The 15,039-nt window shown below is 41.7% G+C and overlaps 1 protein-coding gene across 5 annotated transcripts in view; it reads left to right on the top strand.

Annotated features, from left to right (window-relative positions):
- Nucleotides 1–15,039, top strand: part of piezo1 (piezo type mechanosensitive ion channel component 1 (Er blood group)) — an 85,318-nt gene that overhangs the window by 43,829 nt on the left and 26,450 nt on the right. For all 5 annotated transcript variants that reach the window (XR_011691493.1, XM_071481603.1, XM_071481605.1 and 2 more), the window contains exons 17-29: nt 1,534–1,655; nt 2,274–2,440; nt 3,063–3,239; nt 4,157–4,282; nt 4,721–4,921; nt 5,194–5,398; nt 6,065–6,169; nt 6,843–6,999; nt 8,814–9,057; nt 10,486–10,582; nt 10,920–11,085; nt 12,520–12,609; nt 14,737–14,819. Coding sequence is in view for 4 of the 5 variants with exons in the window: in XM_071481603.1 (XP_071337704.1) it covers nt 1,534–1,655; nt 2,274–2,440; nt 3,063–3,239; nt 4,157–4,282; nt 4,721–4,921; nt 5,194–5,398; nt 6,065–6,169; nt 6,843–6,999; nt 8,814–9,057; nt 10,486–10,582; nt 10,920–11,085; nt 12,520–12,609; nt 14,737–14,819 (1,940 nt within the window). In the remaining variant the exon portion in view is untranslated. The remainder of the gene's footprint in view (nt 1–1,533; nt 1,656–2,273; nt 2,441–3,062; nt 3,240–4,156; nt 4,283–4,720; nt 4,922–5,193; nt 5,399–6,064; nt 6,170–6,842; nt 7,000–8,813; nt 9,058–10,485; nt 10,583–10,919; nt 11,086–12,519; nt 12,610–14,736; nt 14,820–15,039) is intronic.

Raw genomic sequence — 15,039 nt, 5'->3', positions numbered from 1 at the left:
TCCTGTCTCTCTGTCACTGCAACTATAACAAAGGCATGAAAAGCAAGAGAAAAATTACAGATTTATAGCAAGAGATAAATGAACAGAGACTATTTTTGGCGGAACTGCAAGAGCAGGACCAGCCCTATAATAACAAATGTTCCTGACTGACTGACTGAGTGATCATATTTCCACCATTGGTCAGCCCAATGCTACATGACTGGACCATGTATGTTACAGCAGATATGAATAACATAAATAACAGAAGCACATAGAAACTGGGAACGAGACATTACACTTACCTCAGCACAGCAAGTTCTGGAAAGAAATAAAGGTTTTCTATCCTATGAGACACTAGAGGGCTTTTAATCTGAATTGATTACAGGAAGTGTTGAGTTTATATTTACGCAGAATGTAGTAACTTTAACACAAGCAACTCAAAACTAGGCCTCCTACTAAAATACAGGGATGGCCAATTCTACATATCAAACAGAGGGAGTTAGAAATCAAGAAATGTCTCTAGTAAAAGTCTGTTACATTCTGGAGTTGGAGGTGAATAAAGGCCACAGTCACTTTTTGAGGAAAAACAGTGGCTGAAAATTGTTGTGGAAAGATATTCTGTCGCTCCTAACTCGTTTTACATTAAATCCAGCTGAAACCACAGCTCAGTCTCTGTTTTTAAATGATGTGTCTGATGATTTTGTCAGATGACGTTGTGGATGTAAAATCAAGATTCTAGCAGCAACAGAGCGGCTTTACTGTGATTTCAGCTTCATTAAAATATGTGAGCACATAGAGGAGGACAGAGTGGGATGTGATGATGTCGTTGTTTACAGCAGTTCCACAGAAATTTTCAACTACGTCCTGAATTTGGCATGTTGACCATATGTGGTCCAGCCATATACTAGGGTTTGACCTAGTTTCTGTAGCAGTGTCCTTAAAGAAAACTGGGTCCTCTGGTGGTAAAGATAATAACGCCATCTACTGAAAGTGAAGAGAAAAAGCACAGATGTCAAAAGAGCAGCTGATGATGCTGCTGCACATCAGTCGCGGTCTTTTAAAAAACGTTTACAAAATATGAAACTCCACTCAAATACTTAATAATGTTTCTCTACAAACACATTTCAAGCTGTTTTTCACTCTGTTAGCTGACATAAGTAAGTTGAAATAATCTAAGTGTGGAGCGCAGGATATACAGAAATAACCACTATGTTACTATTACATTATGTTTAAATCCACAGGATTACCTGCATTTTGATCTTATCTAAGGCAATATTTACCTGATCATTGTGAAATCAGTGTGATGCATGGAGGTCATATACGTTTTGTCCATTTAACTTGATATTTGAACTGCGGGAAATATTTGCATTTTGCACACAAGATTTTTTTGTTTCAATTTAGTTTTGTTTTTTTCACTTCAGAGAAATTGTACCCTGTCATGAGTGAAAATCAGCAAATCGAACAGAATGGTCCAGTGTCTTTCAGAATGCTCCGGACAATTAAACATAAATCACTGTTTTTGTGGTGATGTTTTCTATTATCTCGTGTATCCAGACAATCTTCCTCCAGGAAGAAGAACAGTGAGACAGCTGAGCCGATTGACTCTGGTAATGAGGGGGAGGACTTTGAAGAGGAAGACCTGGTGACTAATACAGATGAAGAATCTGAAGATGAAGGTAAAAAAAAACAAAACAACAGTGGCAGTTTATATAAAAGATACATTTCACAGTTAGATTATTTGTTGACACACAAATCAGTAAATCATTTCCCATTATTTATGATTACAAACTACACAACCTGGGGATAATCATGCTTTATTTAGAAAGTTTGCCTTCAGGTCGCCATCAAAATAGTCAACAACTGTATTCAAGTGAAAGTGTGTTACTTTCTCCTGTATAGTGATCATGCATGAACTGAACAGTACAACAGACAGTCCGTCAAATCTAACACATCTACTTTCTATATTGTATCTACAGCTGTTGTGGCAGTTCCCCTGTCAGTCCAGTTATTCTAGGATAATAAGGAAGCTTTGGTGGGGAAGCAAATATATAAATGATAACAGCTTGTTCTGAGAGCAGTGCAGGTTGTGAGCTGGTGTGAATTGGACATTAAGTGATTTGAAGCTTACATGAGTTTTCTATTCATCTGACTGTTGGGGGCTTGCGCCTTGAATGTTTTGATGTCAGTACACTCAAGATCACTGATGTTTCTGATTTCTGCTTTTCTGTTTCTCCTGTCCACCTCTCACCCTCTCACTGTCTTTGTTCATCCATCCTCTCTCTTCTCTTGTTAAGAGGAGTTGATGCCCAGTAAGTGGGGTCTGGTGATGGACAGGTTACTGGTTCTGTCCAGAAGATTCTCTGACAACCTCACCAAAGTCCAAGTGTTTCTCTGGATGCTGCTGGAGCTCCACATCCTCAAGCTGGTGGCTCTCTTCTCCGTGTGGGTCGCACTTGAAGAGGTAAAAGCAGCGGGAGACAAAGAATTCATGAAACACTGCACAGCAAATCAGATACCTTTCATTCAATTGTGCCATGATTATGGTATGTAATTATAGTCAAGGTGATTTTTTGATAGTCATATTAAATGAGACTGTCCTCGTCATTTTAAGGTTGGATTATTGCTGCAGCTGTAGAATGTGAACAGAGGAAACTACAGCATCTCAGTAGTAGACTGGCCAATAAACAAAAAGTGATTTATTTAAGGCTGCCGCACTTGATGAGACATAATTAATAACACAACAGCTGAGCCAGCCTTAGGTCCAGGGGGGGCCACCCACAAAGGGAGTCTAACATGCACAGTATGTGCTGTAGGCCCAAAACAGAAGCAGAAACCCAAAGGCATTTTTTTCTTTCATAGGAATTAATTAATGAATTAATGGGCCACTTATTTTACAACACTCCTGGAGCACTTCCACACATCCAGTAATACCCATGTTCAGAACAGGTTCCTTTGGTATTAGTCTGAGAGACGCATGATCTGCACATACTGTATATAATACTTGACATAAAGATCTTAAACATGTTCATACTGCATGGGTGCATTATGATCTAAATGTTGTCCTCTTTCTTGTTTGTCCGTAGCCGTCTGTGATGAACCTGGTCCTGGTGGTTTTGTGGTCTCTGGCGATGCCCTATAGTCGCTTCAGGCCCATGGCTTCCTGTCTGTCCACAGTCTGGGTGTGTGTTATCATCGTGTGTAAGATGCTTTACCAGCTCAGTGTCGTCAACCCCGATGAGTTCTCCAGGAAGTGTAGCCCGGTAAGACACATATCAACACACGCTGCATCAGCAACACAATGTTACATTTCAGTCAGTCGTTAATTCAGACAGACAGTCCTGGAGGACGAAGGAATACAAGGAATGCCAGGATGAGATGTAATGTCAGGTATGGTTACTTGTTCAGTGGTTTGGTAGCCATCCTGTAACCAATTTTCTATTCCACTGTATAAATACTTTATTACTAGTAAAAGTCCTGTATTCACGTTTTAGTGTGTTTGGGAAACTTTCCTGAAACTCAGTTCCATAGTTAGACAAAAAGAGTCCAAGGTGCTCAGGAAATTTAAAAAAAAGAAATGTGTCGAAACGTGCATCTGTCTACATCAGTGACAGATAAGTAATATCACAAACTTTAGTGCATGACACTGAGGCTCATGCTGATCCAGTTTGTCCTCTACAGACTTTCTTAACTGATATCATATTGTAACATTACACTGCATTTATCTGGGGCCTGTTTTCAGCAGTGGATTTGCGTGACTTGTCCAGTCTATGAGTCGGGTGATGTCAAGAAGGTGGCATTCTGCTTCAGAAGCATCCTCCCAAAATTATACACTCAGCTACAAAGACCTGAATCTGACAGCAGTATATGTTTTTACTGCTTTATCGTTTGAGATCAAGGCTTTTTGACCTTTGCAGCAGCATTGTATTGTGACTTTCTCATCTTCTGTTGCTGAGCAATGGGAAATGCCAGTATACAGAACACATATGAGTTTCAGTAAGTAAGCTCAGAACTAGATATGAGCTCAGCCTGTGTTAAAGTCACTGACCCTGAACTTTGTCCCTTGAGCTGGGACAGCTGGTGTTGTTGTGGAGTAATTAGACCTCCATTGGGAGATGAAGTGATGTAAGGTGTTGATTATCATCCTTATGAATCTGTTTCTTTCCTCCTTTCTTCGCAGCCATTAATAAACGCAACTAACCTGTTGCCAGAGGAGATGATGAACTCCTCTCTATATAAGGAGCCAGTGGATCCAGCCAACTGGTTTGGCATCAGGAAAGATGCCACTGTATTGGGATACAGTAAGGTATTTTCAATATGCAGTTTGTTTCCCAGTTGGTAGAAGAATGCAGATGATTGTTGCTCTCCTTTCAGATAGTTTGATAGAGCTCTGCCTCCTTGGAAACATGTTGTTGTTGCATTTTAATGTAATTTTAATTGAGTGGAGGCAAAAATTTCAATTTTTTGTATTTTTTCTAAACCTTGGGTTAAGTGAAACCAAAACTAGCTGCATGACTAGATACCACTAGAGGTAAATGAGAAAAAACTTTGTAATTTGGGGAAACCATCCTTTAAACTGCCTATGCCAATCTTTGGTTTACAGTTTTCAGTACCCAGTACTACAGCCACAGTCCAGCCACTACTCAGAAATGACTGAGGTTTAATATCAAGCCTATTAAAGTTTCCTTTTCCTGTGTTTGTGCTGATCTGGTAACGTGCTTTGGTTCCTGAATGTTTTTTGCAGAACCATTTATTGGTGTTGATGCTGTTGGTGTTTGAGGCGACAGTGTATCGTCACCAGGCTCATCACTACCGCCAGCTCCAACGATCTCCTCCCACCATCCCTGCTCTGTTCCCTGCTGCCACCAGGGACACTCTGAACCAGGGCCTCATACCCTGCTTCAAGTACCTGCTCAACTACACCTTCTACAAGTTTGGATTAGAGGTAGCTTGGAAATATCACTTGATTGTTGAACCGATACATTTTGGAGCAGGAAATAAGTAAAGAGATTGTAAATGAAGGAAAAAAATGTTTAAAAAGAGAACTGTTGTAAACAGAGTTTGCCATTGCAATATATTTTAGATGTTATTCAAGAGAAGATGAAGAGCTTATGTGAGTAGACAGTTCCAGAGCAGAAATGGTTTGGGCTGCAAAACAAAAAAAAAAGTTGTAAAATGACATTTTACTATTTGTATTTTATTTTAATCTCCAAAAAGATTTGTTTCCTGATGACGGTGAATGTGATTGGCCAGAGAATGAACTTCTTGGTGATAATCCATGGCTGTTGGTTGGTAGCCATCTTGGTGAAACGCCGGCGGGCAGCTATTGCCCGGATCTGGCCCAGATATTGTCTCTTTCTGTCCATCTTCATGATCTACCAGTATCTCCTGTGTGTGGGTATACCACCTGCTCTCTGTAAAGGTGAGTCCTGCTGTGAAGTTCAATGTAACTACATGACAATACACAACCACAGCAGGTTAGACTGAGTTCAACGTCCACTGAGTTCTCAGGTTATTAGATACACCTGTGCAAAGTCCTGTCTTTGAGAAGTTTTTGGAGAGCTGAAGGATTAATGGGTTATTTCTCTGATCCACCAAATCATTGTATTTTCTCATAGAAGGTGTCTTTCCTCTCATACTGGGGTTTTCTGTTCATATTCCAAGTGTTCATAGACAAATATTTTAACCCCACACTAGATTGCATATTATTGAAAAGATCTGTCCGTCCCGTTTAGCATGATGTTAAAAATTTTGACCTCAGAATCTCCTGGTCCATTCTTTGTACACTTCTGGATTTTGCCTTTGAGGTGCAGAGCAGCTCTATAGCTCTGGTGATACAAGCCTGTTAATCAAGCTCAAAGTCTGCACTGTTTAGTTCAGCCCTTTGGTTACAAGGTTAAATGATCTCATACTCAACAGATGTTGTGTAAAGAAAATGTCAGATATGATTCCCCACATAATATCACATAGCACTCAGCTGAAGGTGAACTATAAGAACTGTAAAAACAGTGTTACATGGTGCACTGTACCTGCTACTAGCCACTGACCTGTAGCTACCTGTGTTTCCTGTGTGTCTCTTGTCCTGCAGACTACCCATGGCGGTGGAACACTCCAGTTTTGATGAACTCCGCTCTCATTAAATGGATCTATCTACCTGACTTCTTCACTGTGCCCAACTCTAAAAACCTCATAGGTTAGTTTGTGCATATGTGCATCTGTGTGTCAGTGTTCAGTGATTCATTCATTCGTTCAATCAATCATTCAGCTCAAAGAACTCAAAATATAAGTGACTGAAATTAATCAGTGAATGAGAGCACTATTTAAAGTGATGAAAGGAAAGTAAGAGAAGCAGAATGAGTATGACATGACTGTGCTGAATTTACATCTGAGCCACTATTGGACAGATCATTATACCTTATCATTATTATAATCCCTATGACTTTGCCTTTCTTTGTGACCCATCTTTATTTGATTGTGCTGCCAGTGTCCTCGGCTATAATTTTCGACTTGACCATTATTTGAGAATTCTCACTAACTGTATGGCCCCTTGTTATAGCTACAGTAAATAAATTGTGTGCTAAGGTTTCTTTAGAACAAATACATGAACATAGTTGATGACCCAAAAAAAAGAAGAAACAAAACCTTAATGTGTGTTAATCAGTTTGATGAACAAGTTCAGAGATGTGAGAGGTTTTCCTCCCACACTTTCTGCACCTTCAGCAGCTCTTTTCTTCTTTATTTAAATCAGTGACACATGAGCTCAGTCCAGAGTACCAGAGGGAGGACTGTTGGAGCAGTTAGTGTTCTAGACTTGATGATGATGATTATGATGATGATGATGATGATGAGGATGTGTGTGTCTACAGCGGACTTTGTGCTGCTGATGTGTGCGTCTCAGCAGTGGAAGGTGTTTGAGTGTGAGCACACTGAGGAGTGGATGGTTCTGGCCGGAGAGAACACAGATGACCCTGATCCAATGGAGGGTCGACTGTTTAACCCTGCACCCAACTTCATTAACTGCAGGTAAACACATCATGTTCCTGACAGAGAGTTCAGCCTATCGTTTGTCATCTGTGAGCTGTAGTCCCTCCTCCTCAGAAAGGTCGACCATGTGACGACGCTCAGTGTTCAAGAGAGGAAAAAGTCTTATCCTAATATAACTGCCAATTCAAGTTACGCTTAGAAAAATATTATTTAAATGTATTAAAATGCAGCCTGTAAAATAAAAGAAATTGAACCATAAATAAGTTCACTGCACTCAAATCTTTAGCTCCCTTAGATAAACTATGTAATAAAGACACATGTCTGGCATTTTTGTACCACACTGTTTTATTTCATCTCAATGGACATATATACAGATAACATCATGTTAGAAATGAGCTCAAATCAGTGTTGACCAGTTGGTTTGGACTCTAATGCTGTCATGATAAATGGTAAATGGACTGGACTATAGCACTGTTATAGTCCAGTCCACCATTCAAAGTGTTTTACACTATGAGCCACATTCACTCACACGTTCATCTATCACACACACACACACACACACACACACATACTTGTACTTCTATCTTTGTGAGGACACTCATTGACATAATGCATTCCCTAGCCCCTTACCCTAACCTTAACCATCACAACTGAGTGCCTAACCCTAACCCTGACCCGCTTGTTGCTGAGACATACTGTGTTGGCATAGTGGTGGAAACACAGGACCTTTGCTCAGAAGCCCATGATTCAAACCCAGCTAGCGGCGCGAGTTGCCTCTGGGACTTGGCTACCACATACTTCCCCCTCCCCCCTTTTTTTTTCCTCCTGATTACTCTGCTTTCTTACCCCTTTCCCCTACCCTACACTAACCATAACCCCACCTTCACCCTACCAACGTTTTATTTATCCCTAACGTTGACCTGACCTCTACCCTAACCATAACCCCACCCCACCTGAACCCTAACCTTAACCTTCGACCTCACAACTTATCCCAACCCTACACTAACCATAACCCTATCATTGACCTTGCCGGTCACTGAGACTGGAGCCTTTGATGGGGTACTGGATAAGACTGTGGACACTGACATGGGCGACATGGGTGACCTGGGTTCAAACCCAGGTTGTAATAACTACCCAATAGGTGTACACAGTCTAACCCTACCATCACTCTTAGGGTTGTCTCTGTTTTATCCCTTTTCAACTCCTTTTATCTTATTTTTTAGAATTTTACTATTATTTTAAACCATGACCTTCTTAAAATGGTTCATGGTTTCCTAGGTCCCCCTAGTGGTGGAGGGGTTAAGGTTGTGGACCTTCAGATAGATGACTGGGGTTCAAAACCCAGCCCTGGCAAAAGAGGAATATCAAAACCCTAAAGACTCTGCAGCCCAACCCCCCACCACCCCTAAGTGAATTTTAAGCACCTGATACTATTTTAAGAGAGACCTGTTTTAATGTTTTTAATGGGTCCCCATGTGCCCGAGCCCAACGTAGCACTCTACAGAGTGCTGCGCTTTTTACCTAAAAAGAAGACTTTTTACCAAAATGTCCTCACTCTGTTAGTAAAATACTTTTTTTGGTCCTTACTATGTAGCAAGTACAAGTACACACACACACACACACTGATGATACATTGGGGATAATTTGGGGGTTCATTATCTTGCCAAATGACACTTAGACATACAGACTGTTCACTATTAGTAGAAACTCGTCATGAAGAGTAGCTAGTGGCCATTTAAATGTTTAGAAACAGGAAGTTGGACCTGCACTTTAAAATCTCACTTTGTCACACCCCCACTTCTCATATGTAGAGTGTTTGGATATGAACTGTTTCTTTCCCTTCCCCCCTCCAGGAGTTATCTGGACATGGCTAAAGTTTTGGTGTTTCGTCACCTCTTCTGGTTTGTGCTGTCGGTGGTCTTCATCACTGGGGCCACCAGGATCTCTGTGTTTGGACTGGGCTACCTGCTCGCCTGCTTCTTTTTTCTGTTGTTTGGAACCAAGCTATTGGTCAAACCCTCCAGGACCCGCCTCGCCCTATGGGACTGTCTCATTATCTATAATGTGGCAGTCATTATATCTAAAAACATGTTATCAGTAAGTACAAAGACCATGGCGCTTTGGTGACAGTTTGTAGCTTTTGAGGGAATCCAGTTTTCTCTGACTTTTTGTCTTTAGTAAAAATGAGCCATTCTAACATATGGTGGCAGCTTCAGGAAACTACGACAACATGTGTTTCAACAAATTAGATACTGGGAGGTGATGAAATTTTGGGCCTGTTTTAATTATGCACATATGGGTGAAAGTGAATTTGGATCAGAGGCTGTAGTGATCTATACATACCCTGTCAGCCAATCCCATCACTGATCTGATCGCTCTTAAAAGCTGAGCCAATCACAGTGATGCATGATGACAACAGCTCAACAAATAAAGCATCTGGTTCTCCAGGAAATCATGTTATTGTGTGGATGGTAGAGCGCAGCAGTTTTAAGTGTTATTTCATCATTGCTGAATAATTTGTTTTGCCTTTTATACAAAATGTACCGTAATTGTAATTGACAGACGCAGCTCTGAATATTCTCAGGGCAACGTATAGAACCACATTTCCACCAAAACACCAACACCTTGATTTGTGTTGCCTCATGAATGAGCCTCCAGTCTGTTTGCACATCTCCTCCCACCTGTTAACGGTGCACTCTGTGCTGGGCATCACACAGCTTCGCACAGCAAATTTCACCATCAGGAAAATACCAATTAGAGCACTGCTTGAGCTGGTCGATGTGCCGCCATGAAAATTAGGCCCATAACATTACACATATCATATGTCATACATGCTGCATATTATAACAATGTTTGTAAAATGTTTCACTGGCAAACACAAACATCACAAACAGACTCACTATGGAAGAATAAGGTACAAAGATAAACCAGGTTTACTGAGGGTGAATTATGACTGAAACTCTGAGAATAACACATTTTAATAAACCACAGTTATCCTTTAAAACATCAGCAGACCATCAGTTAACAGATGAGCAACTGGTATCGATTAGTAACAACACCTCTGGTCAGTAAACATACACAGATTTAACCTTATTAACTCTCAGAATTAAGTGAAACAGCCCTGCAGTGTTTAACATCGTTCAGTTAATTAGTAGATGTTGATGCTGGTGTCTTATCTTACTGTGAAGAGTCTTTTCTAATTGTGCTTGAAGCCTCAAGGAAAGACTCTGGAGAGAGGAGACTGTGGGGCTGAGTGACCCAGTTACTATGGATGACATCAGGTTTAAGAATGAATTCACTCACAATGTGTACATAAAATAAAATAAAATTAGATTAACCCTAAAATTTAGGTATGCAGATCTGTCTTAGGACCTACTCTGGTACAGCTGCTGCTGCAACGCACGGCACCACCATTGCTGGGGGGCGCTCTTTAAGGAGGTGGAAAGGAAATCTGTAAACGGTAAAAACTGTAACCTACCTTAGGAAACACTGAGTTGTGTATTTCCCTGTGTGTTTGTGTTTCAGATATTGGCGTGTGTGTTTGTACATGAAATGCAGAAGAGCTTCTGTTGGGTGATTCAGCTCTTCAGCCTGGTTTGCACAGTCAAAGGATATTATGACCGTAAGTGCTTTAATAATGATAATATTACACCACAACTATGATCACGCACACATAGTATCTGTGTAATCTAATAAAAGAATAATGTATTATTGCATTGTGTTTTCTACTGTATCTCATGGGATGTTTGGTTTATAAAGGACAAGTGATTAAGTATTAAATAGTGTTTAATTTGGAACTGCCAGCTTTCTATCTTTTTTTATCCACAGCTGTGACTGCACAATTAAGTAGTGATAGTCATGTCTAGTATTGCATTCACATGCTGCAGAAAGTCACACCTGACAGAACCAGTGACAGACAAATGTCAGAATGCCTTTTTATCTTGTTTTTATCCTGACAGCGAAAGCAGCAAGTGACAAGACCTGTAGCCTCCCTGTGGAGGAGGCCGGAATCATCTGGGACGGTATCTGCTTCCTGTGCCTGTTACTGCAGAGGAGAGTCTTTCTCAGTTTCTACTTCCTGCATGTGACGGCAGAGCTGCAGGCTTCGGCCAAACAGGCCTCAAGGTAACACATAATGCCAATGCCTGCCATGCTGCTGCAGCTGCTGCTGCTGCATGAATGATGCAGTGATTCAACTGACCAAATGGAAGTCAGGAGTAAAGTGAGGTCTTCTTTACTGATGACTCTAATCATCGACTTGCAGGGCACAGCTCTAGACTTACTCTTGTCAGTTTGGCAAAATAAAGTAGCATTTATTATTCTGTACTTCAATTCAATTCAATTTTATTTGTATAGCGCCAAATCATAATATACATTATCTCAAGGCACTTTACAGGGTCAGGTCAAGACCTTACTTTGTTACAGAATAAACCCAACAGTTCCCACAAAGAGCAGCGCTTGGCGACAGGGGGGAGGAAAAACTCCCTTTTAACAGGAAGAAACCTCCAACAGAACCGGGCTCGGGGTGGGCGGCCGTCTGCCTCGACCGGTTGGGTTTAGGAGAAGATAGAAAGAGGGGGAGGGGGAGGAGAGGGGAGAGAAGAGAGAGAGAGAGAGAGACCAGGAACAGCTGTGTCGGTAATGGTGTTATCAATAATAATGACAGGTAACAGTGGTTAATAGTAAAGATGAGTAGTGGTGGATCTGGATCCTGCTGCTCCCGGGGTAGAGAGACCTGCAGAATGAGGACAGAGAGAGGGAGAGAGAGGAGAAGCACAAACTACGGGAGAGAAAAAATACAAAGTTAATGGCATGAAGTCATCGAGAGAGAGAGGGGGAGAGAGACAGAAATAGAGAGAGAGCGCCCAGTGCATCATGGGAATCCCCCAGCAGTCTAGCTCTATAGCAGCATAACTAAGGGATGGGTCAGGACATACCCGAGCCAGCCCTAACTATAAGCTTTACTAAACAGGACAGTTTTAAGCCTGATCTTAAAGGTAGAGAGGGGGTCTGCCTCCCGAACCCACTTGCTGTGCTCATGAAAAGTATTCACATTCTTTTGAAGTCTTCATGCTTTAATATCTAACAACGTTAAAGGGAAGTAGATGTCTATGAAGTGATTCTAATTAGCTACAAATATACATAGGTTTTTATAAAGATATATGTACCTAAAACTCCACTGTTGAAGCCAATTGGTTTCACATAATTAGTTAAAAACTACATTAAATCTACTTCAATCACTTCCCTTCATCTGTGACCAGAAATGCTTGCAGTTGATAACGTCAGGGCACATATCAAACGGTTATCACAGCTGATTATTAGCCCCTGTTATATAAGATTTACAATGAAAATGTGAACCTTCAAATCTTCATTCTTAACATTCGGAAGAGCAGATTATGGTCCCTTTGATAGTTACAGATGAGGAAGAAGATCCCAGATGTACAGACTCCTATAATTCATTTGACACAGTTTATTTGTTAATGTAAATGAAGCTGCTGTGGAAACTGCCTCAGCAGTTTCTTGCTGATAAATGCATTGACAACTGTTTCTTCCTTCCAGGGGGTTTGAGCTCTTTAGAGCCAGCATCGTGAAGAACATCAAGTTCCACCAGCAGGCTGAGAGGAAGTCTCTGTCACAGCTCAAGAGATCGTAAGTGATGAAAGTAGCTTTTGTGAGTTATATTATAGTAGCGCTTCGAGTGGCTGTAGGGATGTCAGTGATGATCTGTCGGGTCTGCCCACTATTCAGAATAGTCATGGCCCAGTGAAAGTGAGAAGCGTGCTTCCAACACCATTGTTATTAGTATGGTGGTAGTATGAGGTCTGGCTCACAGTTGGTGTTCAAGTTCAAAGGTGTTGAATGGGTGGAGGTCAGGACTCTGTGCAGGCCAGTCAAATTCTTCCATACTAGAGAGGGAAAACCATTTCTACATGGAGCTGGTTTTCTGCACAGGAACACCGTCACGTTGGAACACGAAAGGGACAAACCCATGCTGTTGACAGTTGTTCACAGTTGAAAGACCACTATGTGCTGTAATATTAAGGTTGCTCTTACTGGAAAGGGTGCAAACCAAATTAGACCGAGATGAAAAGTACACCTAAGGTTTATGGATGGGGGGGCAACATAAATGTTGCCAAATATACAGTATCTCACAAAAGTGAGTACACTCCTCACATTTTTGTAAATATTTTATTATATCTTTTCATGGGACAACACTGAAGATATGACACTTTGATACAATGTAAAGTAGTCAGTGTACATCTTGTATAACAGTGTAAATTTGCTGTCCCCTCAGAATAACTCAACACACAGCCATTAATATCTAAACCGCTGGCGAAAAAGGGGGTACACCTGAAAGTGAAAATGTCCAAATTGTGCCCAAAGTGTCAATATTTTGTGTGGCCACCATTATTTTCCAGCACTGCCTTAACTCTCTTGGGCATGGAGTTCACTAGAGCTTCACAGGTTGCCCCTGGAATCCTCTTCCACTTCTCCATGACGACATCATGGAGCTGGTGGATGTGAGACCTTGCGCTCCTCCACCTTCCGTTTGAGGATGCCCCACAGATGCTCAATAGGGTTTAGGTCTGGAGACATGCTTGGCCAGTCCATCACCTTTAACCTCAGTTTCTTTAGCAAGGCAGTGGTCGTCTCGGAGGTGTGTTTGGGGTCATTATCATGTTGGAATACTGCCCTGTGGCCCGGTTTCCGAAGGGAGGGGATCATGCTCTGCTTCAGTCTGCCACAGTACATGTTGGCATTCATGGGTCCCTCAATGTACGGTAGCTCCCCAGTGCCGGCAGCACTCATGCAGCCCCAAACCATGACACTCCCACCACCATGCCTGACTGTTGGCAAGACACACTTGTCTTTGTGCTTCTCACCTGGTTGCCGCCACACACGCTTGACACCATCTGAACCAAATAAGTTTATCTTGGTCTCATCAGACCACAGGACATGTCCATGTCCTTAGTCTGCTTGTCTTCAGCAAACTGTTTGCAGGCTTTCTTGTGCATCATCTTTAGAAGAGGCTTCCTTCTGGGACGACAGCCAATTTGATGCAGTGTGCGGCGTATGGTCTGAGCACTGACAGGCTGACCCCCCACCCCTTCGACCTCTGCAGCAATGCTGGCAGCACTCATACGACTATTTTCAAAAGACAACCTCGGGATATGACACTGAACATGTGCACTCAACTTCTTTGGTCGACCATGGTGAGGCCTGTTCTGAGTGGAACCTGTCCTGTTAAACCGCTGTATGGTCTTGGCCATCGTGCTGCAGCTCAGTTTCAGGGTGTTGGCAATCTTCTTATAGCCTAGGCCATCTTTATGTAGAGCAACAATTCTTTTTTTCAGATCCTCAGAGAGTTCTTTGCCATGAGATGCCATGTTGAACTTCCAGTGACCAGTATGAGAGAGTGTGAGAGCGATAACACCAAATTTAACACATCTGCTCCCCATTCACACCTGAGACCTTGTAACACTAACAAGTCACATGACACCGGGGAGGGAAAATGGCTAATTGGGCACAAAAAATAATTACAAAAAAAAAAAATGTCCAGTCCACTCTTAATGAACTAGTGTAATTAACTACTTATTACACAGGTTCTTGTTTGAGGTTTGAAGATTTGTGGACTAGACATGGTAAAAATCTAACAGGTAGATCCTGAATACAAAGAGTTACATTAGCTGACAGCAAATATTATGAACTGGCCACAAAAGAAAGTTAAAGGACCATTCTTCTGTCTCCTCTTCCTTTTCTGTGCTCTTCTCTCAGGATGCAGAGAATTCGCTCCAAGCAGCAGAAGTACAGAGATGGACATAAAACAAGTGAAGACTCCAGCGAGAGTCAGACTGCTGGTAGGACTCACTGGTTAACTGGAAAATGTTCAGCAAACTCCAGCCCTGCTGTTCCCATCAGGGCCTGTCAAGAACAGAAATGTCAACTGGTTTTTAGCGGCAGATGCAGCAGCCCTCCTGGGTTAATCAGTGTAACTGTGAAAGCACTGAACCCAGCAGTGAAGTTTCATTTTATTGTCTGTCTTCTGTTTTGTTCCAGTGACTGTGGGGTATGAAAAGG

Source organism: Trachinotus anak, unplaced genomic scaffold (genome assembly GCF_046630095.1).
Source record: "Trachinotus anak isolate AG129_WGS33_773 ecotype Australia unplaced genomic scaffold, CSIRO_AGI_Tana_v1 ptg000007l, whole genome shotgun sequence".
Taxonomy (NCBI): domain Eukaryota; kingdom Metazoa; phylum Chordata; class Actinopteri; order Carangiformes; family Carangidae; genus Trachinotus; species Trachinotus anak.
The sequence above is the reverse complement of the archived record's forward strand: the minus strand, read 5'-3'. Positions and strand labels throughout refer to the sequence as shown.